Here is a 21,733-nt window from a genome sequence, read left to right as displayed (position 1 = left end):
TCAGACAGAGAAAGAAAAAAAGGAACACCGTATAGTTATTTGTGTGCTAGGCACTGTACATACACATGTCTATCTCATCATGTCACTTCGGGTATCCTTTACATATTGGTGGCCTGCATATAGAATAGCAGAGATGGCACCACCCATCCTCATGGAAGACAGAAAGCAGTTTTTTTTTCGCTGGCTTCCAATCCTAGGTATGCTTCACTATCTGGCACACAAAAACTTCATTGTGAACCGAATGAATGTGTGTGCCCATGTGTAGGGGCTGATAGTTTGCAGTTCATGCAATTACTGGAGACGGGGTTGTTTTGTGGGAGGGGGGTGACATTATAACTCACATATTACTATGTTAGGGTCACAATATCTGCACTTTCTGTGTTGGTGGCATAATAACTACACTTGCTGAGCTGGGAAGGGGGGGGGGGGGGGGCATACTATTTGAACATGCTGAGACATGAGGCTGCACTTGTTAGTAGGCGCTGTCTGCGATACCTAGGTTCAATGATGTTTTTTTACATCATTTTATGTAAACTTCGGCCCCCCAGCAGTCTGAAGTATTTTGACCCGGTCCTTGACCGAAAAAGATTGGGGACCCCTGGTCTAGCACTTTTGAAATCACCAGCAATTCTAAAGTGTTGTAGTTCCCAGGCCTGATAGTCAGTAGTGACACAGAGACATGCAGAATACTGAGAGATTGCCATTATGGCTGAACATGTCAATATGATGACACAATGGTCCTCAATTCTGCTTGTTCAGGATAATTTGCTCAGATTGTGATCTATTTTTGTGGAGCATCCTCTATAAAAGCTCTGCTATATTCCAGGAATGTTAGTGTGTCAGGCTTTTTTTGCACAGATTTATACATGCTGATATTTACCCTCAGCGAGCTGCTATGCACAACACTGAGCTGTCTATGCCCCACAAACAGAGATTTAATGCAAGGTATGCATACCTTTTTACCCCACAGACCTTTAACACTGAGGGGTGCCTTGGAAGCCAGCCGGATCCCATAACAAGACCCCTTCAAGAGCTCCATATGTTTCTCTACATCTGGAAGCAAGGGAAATGAACTGCTATGCTGCTAGTATTTAGCTTGCTCGAGTATACTGGTAGCAGCCGTTTAAAGGGAATGTATGGCCTTTTTATTGTTTGCTTTAAGACGACATGTGAATGTGCTCAGTTATACCTCCTCCCTGGATAAAAATGTTAACATCGTTCCCTCAGCCCCCCATCTCACTCCATGTGTAACCTGCAGTTTGTTGCTGCACTTAAAGCGGAATGAAACACAGCATTTCTACATTGCTCTAATAGATTATTTACAGCATATTATATACAAGCAGCATTTTTTTTACTAGAACTGCATTCAAAGGGTTAACACAGGCTTTAGAAGCTTCCCTTTTAGCAGAGCTGGCCGCTTCCGAACTTTAGATAATGTTATCTTGTGTTGAATTGTATCAAGTGAGAAATGTAAACAAAGCCTTCTCTCACACTGCTGGGTCCCCTGAACAAAGTCAGACAAGCATAAATGCTATCTGATGAAGTTAGAGGATGAATAAAGCAGTTATAAATAAAATGCAAAGTCAGCACTCAGAGTAAAATAAGTGTACTTTAGGAACGTATAATTTCTAAATGAATAATACTTATGCACAAAAGCAAATATGCTAACCGTATGGCATATAAAAAGCACCGTGCATTAAGCTACTGCTTGCGGTAATGGGCTGGTGTACTAGCTTCGTATTGGATAATTCTGGTGCACCACAACGGACCGCAATAAGTGTGAAAGCCTCCACAGACTTTCATTGCATTTTTAGGCCCCTTGCGGCATATAGGTTAACGCAACACAGGAATTACCTGCAAGTGTAAAAGACCCTTCAGACTTCATTGTGAAAAAATACATGGGACATTGATTGGCCATGTGACAGCTCAAACTCTGCCCCCTACATACAGGAAGTGAGCTGCTGGCACTGACTTTAATACATTTATCATCATAGGAGATGTTTTTTCATCTTATCAATAAAATACCTGTCAGCCCCCAGCAAGCAAAAACTTACTCAAAATAAGGGATACCCAGACAGCTCCTGGTGAACCATAATCACTTGGAAGGTATAAAGGGATTAAAAAGACCAAATAGTCCTCTATTAAAAAGCAATGCTAAATGTAATTTTGCTTTCATAAAACAGAAGGTTTTTGCGATAATTCAGCTGTAAGTGAGCAATTGTTATTTCCCATGATGCACCACTCCCGAATATGCAAATCATCTCTTTATGCCCCCGAAAACCAGGCTTACATCCAGAACCGCTGGTGTATGGCGAGTCTGTAGCTCAGCCTGTTCCGGACTTGTTGGTCCTCATCACTGCATGATATGGAATGCTATGGCTCTATGGGATAGGGCTTGGACCAGTACTAAGGAAAACCCAGGCAGCACATCGTGATCCAGAAGGTATAAAGGGCTTAGAGACCAAAAAAAAAAACATCTATTAAAAAGCAATGCAATATGCGTTGCCCCAAATTAAGTTACGCCTGCTATTACTTTATTTTTTTAACATTATGTCACTCTATAAAAGGGGTTGGAATGGACATTACTTGGCAGACCATCAAAAAGGTTAATCTATTAACATGGGCAGCATAATATCTAGCTCTTTCTCCTTGCTGTACTACGGTTCCAAGCTGACATCTTGGTTGTCTCTGTGGGTTTCCTCTGGGCACTCCTGGCTCCTCCCACATCCAAGCACATACTGGTATTCTTGCACAATGGCCCTATATATTTAAATTACACTATGAAAATCGTAGTGGACATAGAATTGAGAGACCCTCCAACAATTAGGGTGCGTACACACATCCAATTTTAAACTGGTCAATTTTACCACCTCCATGTAGCATGAAGGCCAACAGACTTTGAATATTATGAACAGATTGGATAGGTAAGCTCTCATTCTACATGGAAGGAATACTACCTGATAGCAAAATATTGGTAACTTTACCAATATTCTACTATCTCTTGTTACCATTAGTAGAACATTGGTAATGTTACTAATATTCTACTATCAATTACCCTAACTTAACTCTAACATTACCCCTCACCTTTCTAACCCACCTCCACCCCCACGCCTAGCACTAACCTTCCCTCATAACTCTGCCGATATCCTGTCTCCTGGCCATAGCGCCAGCTACCACCACTAAGCGGAGTTTGGCAACAGAGTACAGATACTATATAGCCAATCACTGCTGCTCCCGCCACTAACTAGAGTTCGGTTACAAAGTAGTTGTACTCCTCCACCCATACAAATAGCAGGTAATGGTATAAATTAACATAAGCGTCTATGGCAGCACCCTATTTCTGGGCCGCAAAATACACCCAATTTACCTACTTCATCATTTACTGGCCAACTTAAAGAAAACCTAAGATGGGGGGAGAGAAAAAAATTATACATACCTGGGGCTTCCTCCAGTCCCCTCCTGGCTGATTACTCACTCGCCATCCTCCCCCTGGATTATCCACAATTCGCCCCAGAAAGTCCTCCGGTCTGGGGCTTACTGTCCAGCCGCACACGCCCCCGTCACGGTCCTGTGGCTTTACGGCTCTTTATGACGGGGGAAGCGGAAAAAGAGGACGCTTTGCCCGAGGACGACTGGCAGTCGGCCGAAAACGAAACTTAGCCGCAGAGGGAGACCGGAGGGCACCGAAGGACCGGTGCGGGCACAGGACGGCTGCAGGAGGCTTGGGAAAGCCCCCAGGTAAGTACATTTTTTTCCTCCCACAGTTAAGCTTCCCTTTAAAGGGAACCTGTACTGAGTAAAATTATTTAAAATAAACACATGAGGTAACTTAAAATGAACATTACATAGTTACCTTGCCATCAGTCCCTCTCAGGAATTACCATTTTCTTCTGACAATGATCCCTTCCAGTTCTGACAACATTCTGTCAGAACTAAAATATATCAGTTGCTGTCAGTTATAGCTGAGAGGACAACTGATGTGCCAGGTAATGTCCATGTTTACCTATGACTAAAGTGGGCGATGTTACAGTTTAACAGTGTGCTGCCCAGGAAGCTGTTATGGGGTACTAACCATTTTCAAAATGGAGGACGGAGAATTCCCTTGATCACAGTGGACAAACAAGACGCAGTAGAGGAGAAAGAGAGTGAGGAGTAGACTACACGGGAGGTAAGTATGACCTGTGCATGTTTATTTTGACTTTTAATTTTCAGTTCAGGTTTTCTTTAAGGCCTCTTTTCCACAAGCAGTTGAACGGTGTGCTCAGCAAGCAGTTACCAGGCAGCAGTGAGCAGTTACCAGGCAGCAGCGAGTAGTTACCAGGCAGAAGTGAGCAGTTACCAGGCAGCAGCGAGCAGTTGTGAGAGTTTGAGAGGCATTTCACTGCCTATCAACAGTCCGTGGAAAAGAGGCCTCTCATCACTCCTTTATAACCTTGAAAGCCAAGTGAGCATGTGCTGGTTTATAGCACACTTGCAGCTTATTAATGTTACAGAGCCATATAATTCAACTTGCTAACAGCTGTTTCACGCTCTTTTAAACAGCTGTCTGCAGATTGGATGATCTGGGCATTTAAAATTCATGGACAATGAGTGTAATGTAAACCAGTGCATTAAAGGGATACTGTAGGGAGGTTGGGGGAAAATGAGCTGAATTTACCCGGGGCTTCTAATGGTCCCCCGCAGACATCCTGTGTTGGCGTAGCCACTCCCCAATGCTCCGGCCCCGCCTCCGGTTCACTTCTGGAATTTCTGACTTTAAAGTCAGAAAACCACTGCGCCTGCGTTGCCGTGTCCTCGCTCCCGCTGATGTTACCAGGAGTGTACTGCGCAGACACAGACCATACTGGGCCTGCGCTGTGCGCTCTTGATGACATCAGCGGGATCGAAGACACGGCAACGCAGGCGCAGTGGTTTTCTGACTTTAAAGTCAGAGATTCCAGAAGTGAACCGGAGGCGGGGCCGGAGCATCGGTGAGTGGCTGCGCGGGCACAGGATGTCTGCGGGGGACCATTAGAAGCCCCGGGTAAGTTCAACTCATTTTCCCCCGACCCCCTACAGTATCCCTTTAAAGGGAACCCGAGGTGAGAGGGATAAGGAGGCAGACATGTTTATTTCCTTTTAAATAATGCACATTGCCTGGCTGTCTTGCTGATCTTCTGCCTCTAATACTTTAAAGCTGTAGACCCTGAACAAGCATGCAGATCTGTCTTGACTTTTACTGGATTAGCTGCATGCCTATTTTAGGTGTGTGATTTAGACCCCACTGACCGGAAAGATCAGCGGGACACCAGGTCACTGGTATTGTTTCAAAGGAAATAATCATGGCAGCTTCTATAGGTCTCACACCTTTTTAAGGACCGATATGCATATTCCACTTACTGTAACAGAGTGAGGGATTATGGGTGTCAATTTCTGCTGACATGACAAGAGGTGAAATTTGCAAATACTTTTGAGCCCTAAGGCAAACCTGAGGCTAAGTCTGTCATTACCTGGGCGGTCTGGGTAGATTTTAAAGAGAGCAAAGATAATAAGAGAATACTGGCTTGAGGGGATGAGTTTCTTTTACCCTCTCCTCTGTGGCTGCTTGCCCTACTCCTGTTGGATAGTCGTGGTTTTGCATGGGTGGCTACTCGGGGCTTAGCTCTTATCTTCTATAATGGTGGGCTATTTTTCTCATGGTTTCATCAGGTTGTACAATTACTATTTCATTCTGCCCACTGCTCCCCCCCCCTTCCCTGTAGGATTTCGGAGTGGGTGGGGATGTGCTCTCATGGGGTCTTGGATCTGTGGAGCATTTGTCCCCCCCCCCCCCCCCCCCGCTTGAGCCTTTACTATATACATTTCTTTTCATTTTTGTTTAGTCCTTTCATTTTCTTATTGATGCTAGTTTACCACAAGGGGCTGCAAAAGCAATGGAGACTTTCACACTTATTGCGGTCCCTTGCGGTGCGCTGGAAGTATCAGAGCCAGCGCAAGGCAGCAGCACATAACCACAAACACCGCGCTTAACCACTTAACGACCGCCCCCAGCCGATGGGCGGCGGCAAAGTCCGGGCCCAAACGACCGCAATACGCCCATCGGCGGGGGCGGCTGCGGGAGTGGCTATGCGGCGATCGCGTCATTCGTGACGCGATCAGCCGCCGGGGACTGGCTCCGCCCACCGCTCGTAGTAACCCGCCGGCCGTTCGGAAGCGCCGGCGGGTTACTAGCACCCGGATCGCCGCTGAAACAATGTATAATAGGCTTTGTAATGTATACAAAGCCTATTATACTGGCTGCCTCCTGCCCTGGTGGTCCCAGTGTCCGAGGGACCACCAGGGCAGGCTGCAACCACCCTAGTCTGCACCCAAGCACACTGATTTCCCCCCCCCCTGCCCCCTGATCGCCCACAGCACCCCTCAGACCCCCCCCTGCCCACCCCCCCAGACCACTGTTTGCACCCAGTCACCCCCCTAATCACCCATCAATCACTCCCTGTCACTATCTGTCAACGCTATTTTTTTTTTATCCCCCCCCCTGCCCACTGCCCCCTCCTGATCACCCCCCACCCCTCAGATTCTCCCCAGACCCCCCCCCCCCCCCGACTTCCCCCCCCCCGTGTACTATATGCATCTATCCCCCCTGATCACCTGTCAATCACCTGTCAATCACCTGTCAATCACCCCCTGTCACTGCCACCCATCAATCAGCCCCTAACCTGCCCCTTGCGGGCAATCTGATCACCCCCCCACACCAATAGATCGCCCGCAGATCCGACATCAGATCACCTCCCAAATCCATTGTTTACATCTATTCTCTCCTCTAAACACCCACTAATTACCCATCAATCACCCATCAATCACCCCCTATCACCACCTGTCACTGTTACCCATCAGATTAGACCCTAATCTACCCCTTGCGGGCACCCAATCACCCGCCCACACGCTCAGATTGCCCTCAGACCCCCCCTTATCAATTCGCCAGTGCAATATTTACATCTGTTATTCCCTGTAACAACCCACTGATCACCTGTCAATCACCTATCAATCACCCCCTGTCACTGCCACCCATCAATCACCCCCTGTCACTGCCACCCATCAATCAGCCCCTAACCTGCCCCTTGCGGGCAATCTGATCACCCACCCACACCAATAGATCGCCCGCAGATCCGACATCAGATCACCTCCCAAATCCATTGTTTACATCTATTCTCTCCTCTAAACACCCACTAATTACCCATCAATCACCCCCTATCACCACCTGTCACTGTTACCCATCAGATTAGACCCTAATCTGCCCCTTGCGGGCACCCAATCACCCGCCCACACCTCAGAACGTCCTCAGACCCCAGCCCTGATCACCTCGCTAGTGCATTGCTTGCATCTATTTCCCCCCTCTAATCACACCTTGAGACACCCATCAATCACCTCCTGTCACCCCCTAGCACACCTACCCATCAGATCAGGCCCTAATTTGCCCTGTGTGGGCTCCTGATCACTCGGCCAAACCCTCAGATCCCCCTCAGACCCCCTTCCGATCACCTCCCCAGTGCATTGATTGCATCTATTTTCCCCTCTAACCGCCCCCTGAGACACCCATCAATCACCTCCTGTCACCCCCCTAGCACTCCTATCCATCAGATCAGGCCCAAAACATCCTGTCATCTAAGAGGCCACCCTGCTTATGACCGGTTCCACAAAATTTGCCCCCTCATAGACCACCTGTCATCAAAATTTGCAGATGCTTATACCCCTGAACAGTCATTTTGAGAAATTTGGTTTCCAGACTACTCACAGTTTTGGGCCCGTAAAATGCCAGGGCAGTATAGGAACCCCACAAGTGACCCCATTTTAGAAAGAAGACACCCCAAGGTATTCTGTTAGGTGTATGATGAGTTCATAGAAGATTTTATTTTTTTGTCAAAAGTTAGCGGAAATTGGATTTTTATTGTTTTTTTCACAAAGTGTCATTTTTCACTAACTTGTGACAAAAAATAAAATCTTCTATGAACTCACCATACCCCTAATGGAATACCTTGGGGTGTCTTCTTTCTAAAATGGGGTCACTTGTGGGGTTCCTATACTGCCCTGGCATTTTAGGGGCCCTAAACCGTGAGGAGTAGTCTAGAAAACAAATGCCTCAAAATGACCTGTGAATAGGACGTTGGGCCCCTTAGCGCACCTAGGCTGCAAAAAAGTGTCACACATGTGGTATCGCCATACTCAGGAGAAGTAGTATAATGTGTTTTGTGGTGTATTTTTACACATACCCATGCTGGGTGGGAGAAATCTCTCTGTAAATGGACAATTGTGTGTAAAAAAAATCAAAAATGTGTCATTTACAGAGATATTTCTCCCACCCAGCATGGTTATATGTAAAAATACACCACAAAACACATTATACTACTTCTTCTGAGTACGGCGATACCACATGTGTGACACTTTTTTGCAGCCTAACTGTGCTAAGGGGCCCAAAGTCCAATGAGTACCTTTAGGGTTTCACAGGTCATTTTGAGACATTTGGGTTCAAGACTACTCCTCACGGTTTAGGGCCCCTAAAATGCCAGGGCAGTATAGGAACCCCACAAGTGACCCCATTTTAGAAAGAAGACACCCAAGGTATTCTGTTAGGTGTATGATGAGTTCATAGAAGATTTTATTTTTTGTCACAAGTTAGCGGAAATTGATATGTATTGTTTTTTTTTTCACAAAGTGTCATTTTCCGCTAACTTGTGACAAAAAAAAAAATCTTCTATGAACTCACCATACTCCTAACAGAATACCTTGGGGTGTCTTCTTTCTAAAATGGGGTCACTTGTGGGGTTCCTATACTGCCCTGGCATTTTAGGGGCCCTAAACCGTGAGCAGTAGTCTAGAATCCAAATGCCTCAAAATGACCTGTGAATAGGACGTTAGGCCCCTTAGCGCACCTAGGTTGCAAAAAAGTGTCACACATGTGGTATCGCCGTACTCAGAAGAAGTAGTATATTGTGTTTTGGGGTGTATTTTTACACATACCCATGCTGGGTGGGAGAAATCTCTCTGTAAATGGACAATTGTGTGTAAAAAAAATCAAACAATTGTCATTTACAGAGATATTTCTCCCACCCAGCATGGGTATGTGTAAAAATACACCCCAAAACACATTATACTACTTCTCCTGAGTACGGCGGTACCACATGTGTGGCACTTTTTTGCACCCTAAGTGCGCTAAGAGGCCCAAAGTCCAATGAGTACCTTTAGGATTTCACAGGTCATTTTGCGACATTTGGTTTCAAGACTACTCCTCACGGTTTAGGGCCCCTAAAATGCCAGGGCAGTATAGGAACCCCACAAATGACCCCATTTTAGAAAGAAGACACCCCAAGGTATTCCGTTAGGAGTATGGTGAGTTCATAGAAGATTTTATTTTTTGTCACAAGTTAGCGGAAAATGACACTTTGTGAAAAAAAACAATTAAAATCAATTTCCGCTAACTTGTGACAAAAAAAAAAATCTTCTATGAACTCACCATCCTCCTAACGGAATACCTTGGGGTGTCTTCTTTCTAAAATGGGGTAATTTGTGGGGTTCCTATACTGTCCTGGCATTTTAGGGGCCCTAAACCGTGAGGAGTAGTCTTGAAACGAAATTTCTCAAAATGACCTGTGAAATCCTAAAGGTACTCATTGAACTTTGGGCCCCTTAGCGCAGTTAGGGTGCAAAAAAGTGCCACACATGTGGTATCGCCGTACTCAGGAGAAGTAGTATAATGTGTTTTGGGGTGTATTTTTACACATACCCATGCTGAGTGGGAGAAATATCTCTATAAATAGACAATTGTGTGTAAAAAAAATTAAACAATTGTCATTTACGGAGATATTTCTCCCACCCAGCATGGGTATGTGTAAAATTACACCCCAAAACACATTATACTACTTCTCCTGAGTACGGCAATACCACATGTGTGGCACTTTTTTGCAGCCTAACTGCGCTAAGGGGCCAAAAGTCCAATGAGCATCTTTAGGCTTTACAGGGGTGCTTACAATTAGGCACCCCCCAAAATGCCAGGACAGTGAACACACCCCACAAATGACCCCATTTTGGAAAGTAGACACTTCAAGGTATTCAGAGAGGAGCATAGTGAGTCTGTGGCAGATTTCATTTTTTTTTGTCGCACGTTAGAAGAAATGGAAACTTTTTTTTTTTCTTTTTTTTGTCAGAAAGTGTCATTTTCCGCTAACTTGTGACAAAAAATAAAATCTTCTATGAACTCACCATGCCTCTCACTGAATACTTTGGGATGTCTTCTTTCCAAAATGGGGTCATTTGGGGGGTATTTGTACTATCCTGGAATTTTAGCCCCTCATGAAACCTGACAGGTGCGCAGAAAAGTCAGAGATGCTTGAAAATGGGAAAATTCACTTTTGGCACCATAGTTTGTAAACGCTATAACTTTTACCCAATCCAATAAATATACACTGAATGGTTTTTTTTTTATCAAAGACATGTAGCAGAATAACTTTCGCGCTCAAATGTATAGGAAATTTTACTTTATTTGAAAAATGTCAGCACAGCAAGTTAAAAAAGTCATTTTTTTGCCAAAATTCATGTCTTTTTTGATGAATATAATAAAAACTAAAACTCGCAGCAGCAATCAAATAGCAGCAAAAGAAAGCTGTATTAGTGACAAGAAAAGGAGGTAAAATTCATTTAGGTGGTAGGTTGTATGACCGAGCAATAAACCGTGAAAGCTGCAGTGGTCTGAATGGAGAAAAAGGCTCTGGTCCTTAAGGGGCGAAAAGACTGTGGTCCTGAAGTGGTTAATGCACTTTACTTAGGGTAATGGAAGTCTATGGGCGAGGGTCATAGTGTAAACAACAAAGCGAGGTGCATCGCAGTGCGCATGAGCGGACCAATGGGAATCCCATTGATGTACTTCCTGCCAAACAGGGGGCAGTCTGTCTGCACCACAGGGTCATATGCGTGAGCATCGCACCGCTACGCAAAAAACAAGTGTAAAACCGTCCAACAAGAGAAAAGTGCTTTTCAAATGTTAACATTATTCTTTGTCTGCCTGTGTGCTGGCATAAGCATTAGCATTGTCACTGAATCTCCTGGCGAATCCTGAGGGCATTATGACCATAGCGGTGGTCACATGACAGTGAGTCCTGAGCTCTGGTCACTAGTCAGAAGGTGCACCGACTACTGACAGCACGTAGACAGGTAGCTATAACATACAGACGTGTTTCCAAATTTCACCCTGACATCACACACACAATCACTGACACTAGACCCAAGCTGACCCTGACACCTGACCCAAGGTTAAGCCACCGCTAACACCCCCCCCACACCTGCCAAACTTTTGACCCATTTTCCTGGTAAGGGAAGGTTGGCTTATATATGGTATTTCTGCAATTTCCCATAACACTTTTCCCTCATCCATTTCATTCAGGTCCCATGTGTACTAGAAAGCCTCTGTGCACAGACAACAGCTGGTCTGTCTGCAGTCCCAACCTTATATTCTGTCCTGTCTCAGCCTCATCTGCCAAAGATTTAGTGACAGGAATAGACTGAGGAAACACAGAGACATCTTAATGTGTAAAACATTATGAGAGAAAAGGGCATTGTGCAAATTAAGTATTCACAGAGGCTAAGCATTACAATGTCCATATTCTGCAGGAAGGAGCCAAGTGTATGAAGGAGTCACATGCTGGGCTTTGTAGTGTCACCACACAGCCTCCGTACCTTGATCTCAAAGCTCTCGCACAGATTGGGTATAAACACCCTCTCCTCTTCGTCCCACATCTGACTGTCGTCCGTTTCAATCTTGCCTTTTAGTCTCCACCTCTGGCGACCAAGTCGTATCAACACCTGTAAATAGAACGTGTGCATCAGCCAAGGGGAGAATTCCTACACACTCTACTGAACAGTCGTGGTATCAGAGTTTGGACCAACCAAAATCCACACTGTGGGCTGGAACCCACAGGAGCGCTTTTGGCAGCGTTTTGGCAGCACTGCGATATGCTAGCAGTTTGCCAAAACGCTGGGCTAATGTTAATGGATGGGGCAACTTCCACAGGAGCGTTTGCGTTTCTCAGAAACGCAAACGCAGGACATGCAGCATTTTGGGAGCGTTAGCGCTTCAATGTAAAGTATTGAACCGCTAGCGGAAACGCTCAGCAAAACCTAAACTGAGCGGTTTTGCTAGCGTTTTGCGGTTCAGCACACTGTAACAAAATGAAAAATAATTCACAGGACCAATCAGGATAAAAACGCAAAACGCAAAACGCTAGGCACCCGCTGGGGGAAAAAATACAATGTTGCAAAACACGACCAAAAACGCGCATAAATCCGCTTGCAAACCGCTCAGACAAAACGCTAGCGGTTGCGTTTTGCGTTTGCGGTTTTCAGTGGGTTCCAGGCCTATCAGTCTCATTTGATTGACTGAAACCTACATTTTAGCCTGTGACCCACTCCCTCCCCCCAAGAGTATAGAACTATTGCCAATTTATAAAGTACAGGTAGTCCCCGGTTAATGAATGAGATGGGGAATGTAGGTTCGCTTTTAAACTAAATCTGTTCTTAAGTCAAAACACTGTGCCATCTCTGTCCCCTGTGTACCTCCAGTGTTCCCCTCTGTGAGAGGTGGACAAGGTGCGACTGGCAGCCAGTGAAAAGACTGACAGAGGGGGATTGGGCTGGAGAAGTGGAAGGAGAGGTGGATGAGGTGTGATTGGCAGTGAAGGAGGTGACAAAGGGGGATTGGGCTGGAAAAGCGGGAAGAGAGGTGGATGAGTCGTGCAAAACAGAGTTGATGATGGACTGTATCCGGTTTAGCGGGGAGGATGCAGAGCAGAGAGTTGCAATAGTCTAGTTGTGAAATAATCAGTGCATGCGCCAGAAGTTTAGTAGTGTCCTATGTGAGAAAAGGGCGAATGCAGGAGATCTTTTCAGGCAGAGACCCCATAAGGATTTATTAATTTATTTGGCAGAATCAGGAGAATAGTATAAAGTGTACCAGAGCTGAATAAAAGTTTGATACATACCTGGGGCTTCCTCCAGCCCCATAAGCTCGGATCGCTCCCACGCCACCGTCCTCCGCTGTCTGCAGCTCCCGTGTTGGGTCTCGTCACTTCAGCCAGTCGGGGTTAGTCTACGCAGGAGAAGTGCATCCTCTACGCATCTCTACGGTGGCTGCTGGAGAGATATGCAAACACCACACTTCTCTTGCACAGACTGGCCCCGACTGACAGAATTGACGGGACCCGATCTGGGAGCTGCAGACAGCGGAGGCCGGCGGCGTGGGAGCGATCCGAGCTTATGGGGCTAGAGGAAGCCCCAGGGATGTATCAAACTTTTTCTTTTATTTACCTCTGGTTTCCTTTAAAAAGGTATCTAGGCTATACATGATGCTATGACAATATTCTGCAGAAAAAAAACACAAGAAAACATTTTTTTTTTAAAGTTTTCCCTCAATAAGCATAAATGAAATTAAAATATTCATTTTCAAAATGTTTTGTTTGCCAAAGAATGAAATAAAAAATGAAGTCATGAAGGAGTTAACCTAGATTCTTCTGAGAGCAACAACCAATCTGTCTTTGTCTCAATCCTTCAGCGCTTTTATCCCCAATTCCAAAAACTCAGTTAGCCGGAGCCATGTGCCAGACTTGGCAGGGAAAGTGTTTGCTGTGGCTGGTAGTAAAACCCCATTTTAGTAGTGAAGGGAATTGACAGACAATATCCTGACCCCCAGAGCTACACGTAATACCTAATACAATCTATCACATCAGGACATAAATCCTTATTAGCTGAATACATAACCATTCATCTGCTGGTATGCTGCACAGCTGTAATGCTGGCCAGGACTCTCGGCAATCTCTGGGGCTCAGAGTAGTGCTTGCCTGCATTGTGGTTCCTGGAAATGCAGCGGAGGATTCTGGGAGGGTTAGGTCAGTATTCCGTGGTTTATGAACTATAGCATGAGTATGGACAGGGAAAAACATACAGTACCTCGTAGTGGTCTCCGGGGCAAAGCCGGGCGTAACCCACCAGACCTGCGTGAGAGAAAAAGGATAAAATGTTCATTTTTATCACATCCCAGAAGGCTGCCCCTTGCAGGTCCCACATATAGAGATTTCTTGGAAATCTGAAGTCATTGGAATTGTATGTCATGAGCTATAACATATGATTGGCAATTTTCTATTTTCACTAACAAAACACTGTGAACAAAAAATAGAGAAATATTTTACCCCCCGTAGTTGAGCCTCCATATTTTGATTTGATAAAATGACATCTGCGAAGCATTCATTGCTCACATACAAAAAGTGTTTTTGTTTTTTAATAAAAAATAGCAGATTGTGAAATATTGTTCTTCATAAATCTGACGGTTGCATAATTCATTTAATTATGTTAGAGAGAAACTGATTTCATCAGAAAGGAATACATCCCAAAAAAAACAAACAAAAAAACAAAAAACAAAACAAGCCCCCCCCCCCCACCTAAAAAAAACAGCCTTAGGATAGTGCTGACTAGTTCAGCATCAGTGCATAACTCTTCCTACAGCTTACATTTTCTGCAGGTAGTGAAGTGTGTGGTCTCCCCTTTGCTGCACCAGTGGTTGTCAGAAAGAGAGCTAAAGCCCCATCCTACACTATACCATTTTTTGTTCAGTTCGATTCATTGATTCTATTCGATCCAATCCGACATGTCCAATCGGGATTTGATTTGATTCAATTTGCCATTGTTTTGCAATGGCAAATTCAATCGAATCCCAATCGGACATGTAGGATTGAATCGAATCAATTAATCGAATCGGACAAAAAATTGTATGGTGTAGATGGGTCTTTAGACTCCAGCATCTCTTCTATTTCCTAGCCCCCCACAGAGTAAACCTCTGCGGCACATGCACCGCTTTGTTTAATTAGTTAGCACCAGCCCATTGCTTTTTCTTTTTTTAAACTTAATGCTGGATACACACGGTGCGTTCGCGCACTCGATTTTCCCGTCGATTCCCGTCGATTCGTTTATTTCCAACATGTCCGATTTGGATTTCGATGGATCGTTAGGTCGATTCGGCATACTTTGCATGCGAATCGACCTAACGATCCATCGAAATCCAAATTGGACATGTTTGAAATAAACGAATCGACGGGAATCGACGGGAATCGATGGGAAAATCGAGTGCACGAACGCACCGTGTGTATCCAGCATTACAAGGAACTTGCAAACAAAGCCCACTGAGGAGGCTACCGCACACGTTTCATTTATTGGAGAATGAGTTTCCAGATTTCTGACTAGTATTTTTGACACTATAGCTGGATATGATATCTACTTTAAAGTGCATCAGAGACATAAAACAATAAAGATTTGATACTTACCCGGGGCTTCCTCCAGCCCCATAAGCACATCTAAGTGCCTCACCGTCCTTCCGCAGTCTGCCGTTCAGCCGCAATCAGCCCCGGTAACTAGTTCAGTTGCATCAGTCGGGGTCTTCTGCGCATGCACGGGAGGTCCATGCATGCGCAGAAGACCCCGACTGACATGACTGAACCAGTTACAGGAGCTGATTGCGGCTGAACGGCAGAATGCGGGAGGATGGCGAGGGACTCATATGCGCTTATGGGGCTGGAGGAAGCCCCAGGTAAGTATCAAATCTTTATTGTTTTACGTCTCTGGTTTCCTTTAAAGCAGACCTTAACCCAGAGCTTCCTTTCTGCTCTAAAAGATAAGCAACATCATAATAACATTAAAAAAAACACATTTCTTTATCACAGCTGATAGAAATCCTGCAATAAATCTGCAGTGTGACTACTACCTGCTTTCATGGAAACAGACGTAGGGTTAACATTCTGAGTTTACAAATTAACTGCTCTGCCGAGGCCACCAGCTGAGGATTCAAATTACAGTTGTGATTAGCCACAGATGAGGGGGAATTAGACAACCTAAACCCTCTAAATGCATAAACGGTGCATTTCTATGTATTTTTCTGCTGTCCTGTGCAAGAGTTCAGGTCCACTTTAAGGCTTATACACATGCGCACGACCAACCGCACGACAACCTGTTGACACGACCTGTACTTCCACATGACCAAACCATCTAAACGACCAACTCATTTGCATACTGAACACGCAAGCTGAACGACGGACTGCATGATATGGCCTCATTCAAAACAAGTACGACTTCTTCAAACGACTTGTACACAGGTGACCAACTGCACGATATCAGCCCAACAGTCATGTGGGTTGACCCGCCAGTTGGATACGTGTCATGTGTAACCTTGGCGACTGAGGACTTGGAGCCATGTACCCTGGAAGAAGCTGAAATGTGGACTATGGAGGTTTGTGCTCCCTTTCCCACCGCACCCATCCGTCCACTGCCACTGTTTGTCGGCCATGTTGTCCGAGCCCTGTCTTCTCACCCTTACAGCAGCGGCTTGTCGATCGGCCTCCCATGACCAGCGTGGCTCCCGCATCGGCGCTGCTGCCCCCCCCCCCCTCACGGCTCCACACAGACCCTGATCTCCCGGCTCTGCCAGACCTCCAATCACCACCACAGTACCCAGCTCAGCAAAATCTCCGCCCCACCAAGACATCCCCAGCCCATGATCTTCCACTGCAGACGGCTCCACAGACATCCCCTGCACCATGGACACAGCAGGTGTAGTATACATTGTTTTCCAGATTGCTGCCGTGTAAACCTAGGTGCAGCTTATGGTCAGGGGCATCTTATGGTCTCAAAAATATGGGTGGTTCTATGAAAAGGCAAAATGATCAAAAGTTGATTAGTGAGTGAAAGGTTGCCATGCAGGAAATAAATAAAGTGACCAGTTTGGGTAATTACCTGGTAGAGGGAAGCCTCTAGATAATCCAGAGGCTTCCCCCATCCCCCTCGCTGCTCCAATGCTGGGACCCCCGAAGTCAACAGAATTCGGCCGCATTGCACAGGATCACTTAGCTGAACAGACTCGAGTTTTTCTGCGGAGCCAAGCGGAGCTCAGTGCTCCTGCGCAGTACGGCCACCCTTCGTTCACTTATGAGAGCACAGTTGTGAGCTTTGTGGGGCCCTAATGCGGGAACAGTCTGGTGGAGGGGGGCAGGGAACACCTCTGGGTGATCCAGAGGCTTTCCTCTACCGAGGTATGGGACTTTTTCCATCTTTTAATTCACAAGTTTGCTTTAAATGGAATAAATTGCATCTCACTGACTGCCTCAGAATGTCACATGACACGGCCTCAATAGCTTAGAGAGTGTCCCACATGCAGCCACCCCCCTCCCCCCCCAAAAAAGCAAGTGCAATTAACACCTCCATATGCGTCATCACACTTACCTTTCATCTTAATGAGGAACTCCCCAAGATGTAGCTCCAGTGCCCCTTCAATCATACACATGTCCTAAAGGAAGAATAAGATATACATCACCAGAGGCAACAGTTTATAATAATAATAATAATCCGAACATTTGTATAGCGCTTTTCTCCTGTTGGACTCAAAGTGCTCAAGAGCTGCAGCCACTGGGGGATGCCCTCAAGAGGCCACCCTGCAGTGTTAGGGAGTCCTACCTACTGAATAGGTACTGACCCTAGTCATGATTTGAACCCTGGGCTGTATGTATCCAGCCACAGCCAACAATGTCCAACATGGATCTACCCCGAGTGATCAGTGATGGGGTCCCTTTATGAAATTCAGGTTATACACTTCTGTTGATACACAGATCCAACAGTCAATAAAAGTACAGAGATGATTGTATGGTTAATCCTTTCCAACCCTATGTCAGACTATGTGCCGCATTGACTATTTTCTGTATAGGGCAATGTTGAACATAGTCCGACATAGGAAAAATGGCTGCTGCTAGGTGGCGCTGCTCAGCCTCTTCAAATCAAAGTGCTGGCCACACTTCTGCGGCACGTAATGTAAATATTACGTGGTGCATGTTTGCTTGCTTTAGGTGAGCTGCTGCTGGATTTGGTCGAACAGAGCGCCCCCTATGTGGACGAAAGTGTTGCCCAAAGTCTGACACTTTGATCCCCTCCAGCACCACGCTGCGTCGAATAAAAAAATTACACTGGCATGTGTGCAAGAGGGGCAGGCAGGGCCAGATTTACCATAAGGCACTGTAGGCAAGTGCCGACAGGCGCCTGATGATGGAAAGGTGGCTTGCCCCCCTCCCCTGAGCGCCTCCCTCCCTCCTTTACTATGTAAATGAGAGGTTACTCAGCCTGCTTTCTGCATTCCACGGACGAGATCCCCCTTCAGTCAGAACCACCTCTAGCTACTTAATACTGAGGTTCCTCTAGCTACCTAATATTTGGGGGCACTTCTAGCTACTTAATATTGAGGGTACTTCTGGCTCCCTAATACTAAAGGGCACCTGTAGCTACCTATGACGGGCAAGGGAAGTAAGAGAGAAGTGACAGCTGGGCACACCTGCAATGCGATTCAACGGGTGTTTGTAGGTTCATGGAGGGTGAAGTCTAGTGTGCCTGGACATCTGTGCCTATACGCTCCTTTGAGGTAAATCTGGGCCTGGGGCAGGGCTACAACGTGAGAGCTAGCACTGCCAGCCTTGCTCCCCTCCCCCTGATGCCGGGTAGCTCGAGAAATCAGAGACCCCACTGATGCTAGCGACTGAAGTATTTTAGCGATCACCCACGTTCACGTCCCCTCCCCCAACACACTGGAAAAATGAAAAGGTTGGGAGGTGAGGGCGTGGGTGATTGGTTTAAAGCCCTGACTTTTTTATATGGATTTAGCAAACAATAATTTGAAATTAACTATGTATAGGTAGTTTTTACAGAATAAAGAAAATACCACTCCATAGATTCTTATCCCCTCCTCAGCGACCTCCAGCTGCCATACTGACTGAGCTCTGCTCTCTGAGGGTGCCTGTGTCTGAAGCGGAGACTAGCTTTGCAAGGATTACCCAACACTTCTATTTTTCACAAATTCAGTCAATTTCTGGTGACAAATCTAAAAGTACCACCTCTCTAATCAGAATGCTCAAGTGTTAGATTTTTGGTGGAGATTCCTTTAGCTAAATATCCCGACTTAGCATTTTCAGGCTTCGCTGATGCTTGGGATTGCAAAATTCTGTTTCCCAGACTCAAAGGTTGAAGGCACAGACTGAATCTCTCTGAGAAGTTTGCTCCACACCTCCTATGCAATCAGTTGCAAAAAAGAGTGTGTGAGTGAGTTGAGCATCATGTCCCCTCCCACCCAAGACAGCAGGAGGCTGGGTGGTTTCCAGAAGTCCCCCCCCCCCCCCCCCGCTGTAACGTCAATTATTTAGGTCAGGGCTCTACAACTCCAGTCCTCAAGGGCCATATCCAAGCCAGTGTTTAGAATGGACAGAGAAATGGAGAAATGTATTTTACTTGATGAGCCACACATTTCCTGATTCAGGCCCATCAATTAATTTGAGCTGTGCTAAAAACGTGTGAGGATCTCGGCCCTCAAGTGCTGATTTAGGTGAGTAAAAGGGAGCTGGAGAGGGCAATTTATCTGGATAACATGCTTTGGTTGATTTGAACACTCTGAACAGAAAAAAAGGGGTTAAGTCAGCTATAGCTACCCTCGCCAACCCTGGAATGCCCAAGTAAGATAAACTGTAAGTTGGAACAGAGGCCCAGTACAAGTATAAGATATGTTAAAAAAAACGTTTAAAAAGGGAGGTAGTGGTGGATTTACCTCCCCAATCAGTAGACACAATCCTGTTGTTATTTTGTCAACAATTAGCTTTATTTGAGTAATCCACAGTGCAATGCGTTTCGCAGGTTCAATCCTGCTTCATCAGGCAATTATTGTAGCAACTACAATAGGTCTGGATAAAAGCAAAGTGCCTCTGTCTACAATAATCAACAGGATTGTGTCTACTGACTGGGGAGGTACGTCTACCACCACCTCCTTTTATAAATGGCTTTTAACGTATTTTATTTTATACTTACAGTTACTGTTCCAACTTACTGTCTAGTCCACTCTTAGTGGACCCCTTCTTCCGATGTACAGAGGACGACTTCTTAACCTGAGTGGGGACAGGTCAAATCTCCCCACCTGCCCATACAGTGCTTGCCTGTTTGGAAAACCATGTTTGTGAGTATAAATTATTCACTATTTTCATTTTACTTCTGAATCTAAACATACTACAATATTGTGGGCTCTCGGTTTCCCATTTTTGTTTCCAAGTAGGATGAGTAAGCAAGCAGTCCACAAGGCTCAGGGAGGTCGCTGAGAACACTGCCAGGATGGCAATTTAAAGGAGTTTTGGAAAGATGTAAATAGACTACATGACTAGTTTTCTAGAGTCTGCAGAAAAGTACTATTATTACTGCAAATGTGGACTGTTTAACTTGTAAGGGTGTTGGAGGGGAAGGTGTACATAAAACTCTGGAACTGTCCATACACTTTAACCACCTTATATTCTTGAAAGCCTTCTGTTGGCACATCTCCTGCAGCGCTTATTGGGGATAAATCCTGCAATACTAGTGTGGATTAAGTATCCCTGCTGTAAAAGCTTTTAGTTGGCCTCTACGGCGTAAGACTTAACGAGCATTTAGAAGCTGTCTGCCAAACCTGGTGTGATTCCCAAATCAGCCTCCCACTTTCAATATAGCTTGGTTTAGTAAACCTTCAGGAGAACAATGAGGTATATAGTAGTATTTGTAGTCAGTCCAGAGAACGGTGGGTCATAATGATACTAATTCTCAGTGCTAGATCACAAAAACACACAGGTAGGTTGGCTGGTTTCTCCTAGATTAGCCTTCGATAATAATAGGGACATTATACTATGCCTATGGTAAGGATTAGATTGTCATATGGCAAGACACCTTTAAGAAATTGATGGAAATATTTCCAGACTCAGAGAATAAAAGGAGACTCTACATTCTACATTGTTAATGAGTGTACGTAGCTTTACTCTTGAATCCCTCCCCCAGTCTTAATATTCACTGATCTTCCTCTTTCTCAATTCTAGTACAACGTTTACTTTTTCTGCCCAGTGGTGCCTAGAACGAGTGGTAAAAGCTATGTCACCCTCTAGATGCCTGCATGTCACAAATGCCAGCATGTTTGGCCAGAGGAGTATCTACAGGGGTGCAGGTATGACATGTGCCATGGGCCCTCGTACTAGGGGCGCTGCTCCATAGCATCCCTGACGTTCTACATCTAGAATCTGGTTTTTATTTGAGGGGTGTTCTTCTCCCTGGGTACATTATTTGTGGGAACAAGCTGCCCAACTGTTATTAAAGTAATATGTACAGGTTGACCAATTGCCATACTTCATTCCTACAGTTCATGCTTCACGGCAACTTGGACATAACCAATTCAACTGAGAACACGCGTTACATTTTTTGGATGGAGGCCCCTCCTTCTCTACCCCAGGGCAGATTTCAGTCTTAGCCACAGGTGCCGTTTCCCTAGATACGCCTCTGTGTTTGGCTCTTTATATTTATCTGTATACACAGTGGCATCTGAAAGGGGTGGCTCTAGGTGCGCCCTGCCCCGGGTCTCAGCGTGCAGGGGGGGTGACAACCAGAATCCCCCCCCACGGAGCTTCAGTAGTGGGCGTAGACACCCCTCGGCCACCGCTTTCCCTCCTCAGGCACCTCTGCTGGCTTTTGGTCCCCTCCTGCAGAAAGTCTGAATCCCCCGATGCTGCATTTCCCCGCAAGATTCACACCTCAGATCTACGGCAACCTGCAAAGAAGAAGCAGCGGGCGTTGCTTAGTAACGCAAGCCGCATACAGGAAGTGTAATATGCACAGACAGAGCACTAACCAAACC

The 21,733-nt window shown here is 45.6% G+C and overlaps 1 protein-coding gene across 6 annotated transcripts in view; it reads right to left on the bottom strand.

The window, feature by feature from the left end:
- RIPOR3 (RIPOR family member 3) overlaps positions 1 to 21,733 on the bottom strand; it is a 562,255-nt gene that overhangs the window by 364,405 nt on the left and 176,117 nt on the right. For all 6 annotated transcript variants that reach the window (XM_068264141.1, XM_068264138.1, XM_068264143.1 and 3 more), the window contains 3 exons: positions 17,287 to 17,350; positions 13,972 to 14,015; positions 11,707 to 11,832 (listed from right to left, as the gene is read on the bottom strand). In XM_068264141.1, coding sequence (XP_068120242.1) covers positions 11,707 to 11,832; positions 13,972 to 14,015; positions 17,287 to 17,350 — 234 coding nt within the window. The remainder of the gene's footprint in view (positions 1 to 11,706; positions 11,833 to 13,971; positions 14,016 to 17,286; positions 17,351 to 21,733) is intronic.

The sequence above is a fragment of the Hyperolius riggenbachi genome, chromosome 12 (genome assembly GCF_040937935.1).
Source record: "Hyperolius riggenbachi isolate aHypRig1 chromosome 12, aHypRig1.pri, whole genome shotgun sequence".
Classification (NCBI taxonomy): domain Eukaryota; kingdom Metazoa; phylum Chordata; class Amphibia; order Anura; family Hyperoliidae; genus Hyperolius; species Hyperolius riggenbachi.
Note: the sequence above shows the minus strand (reverse complement) of the source record. Positions and strands in the feature narration are given on the sequence as shown.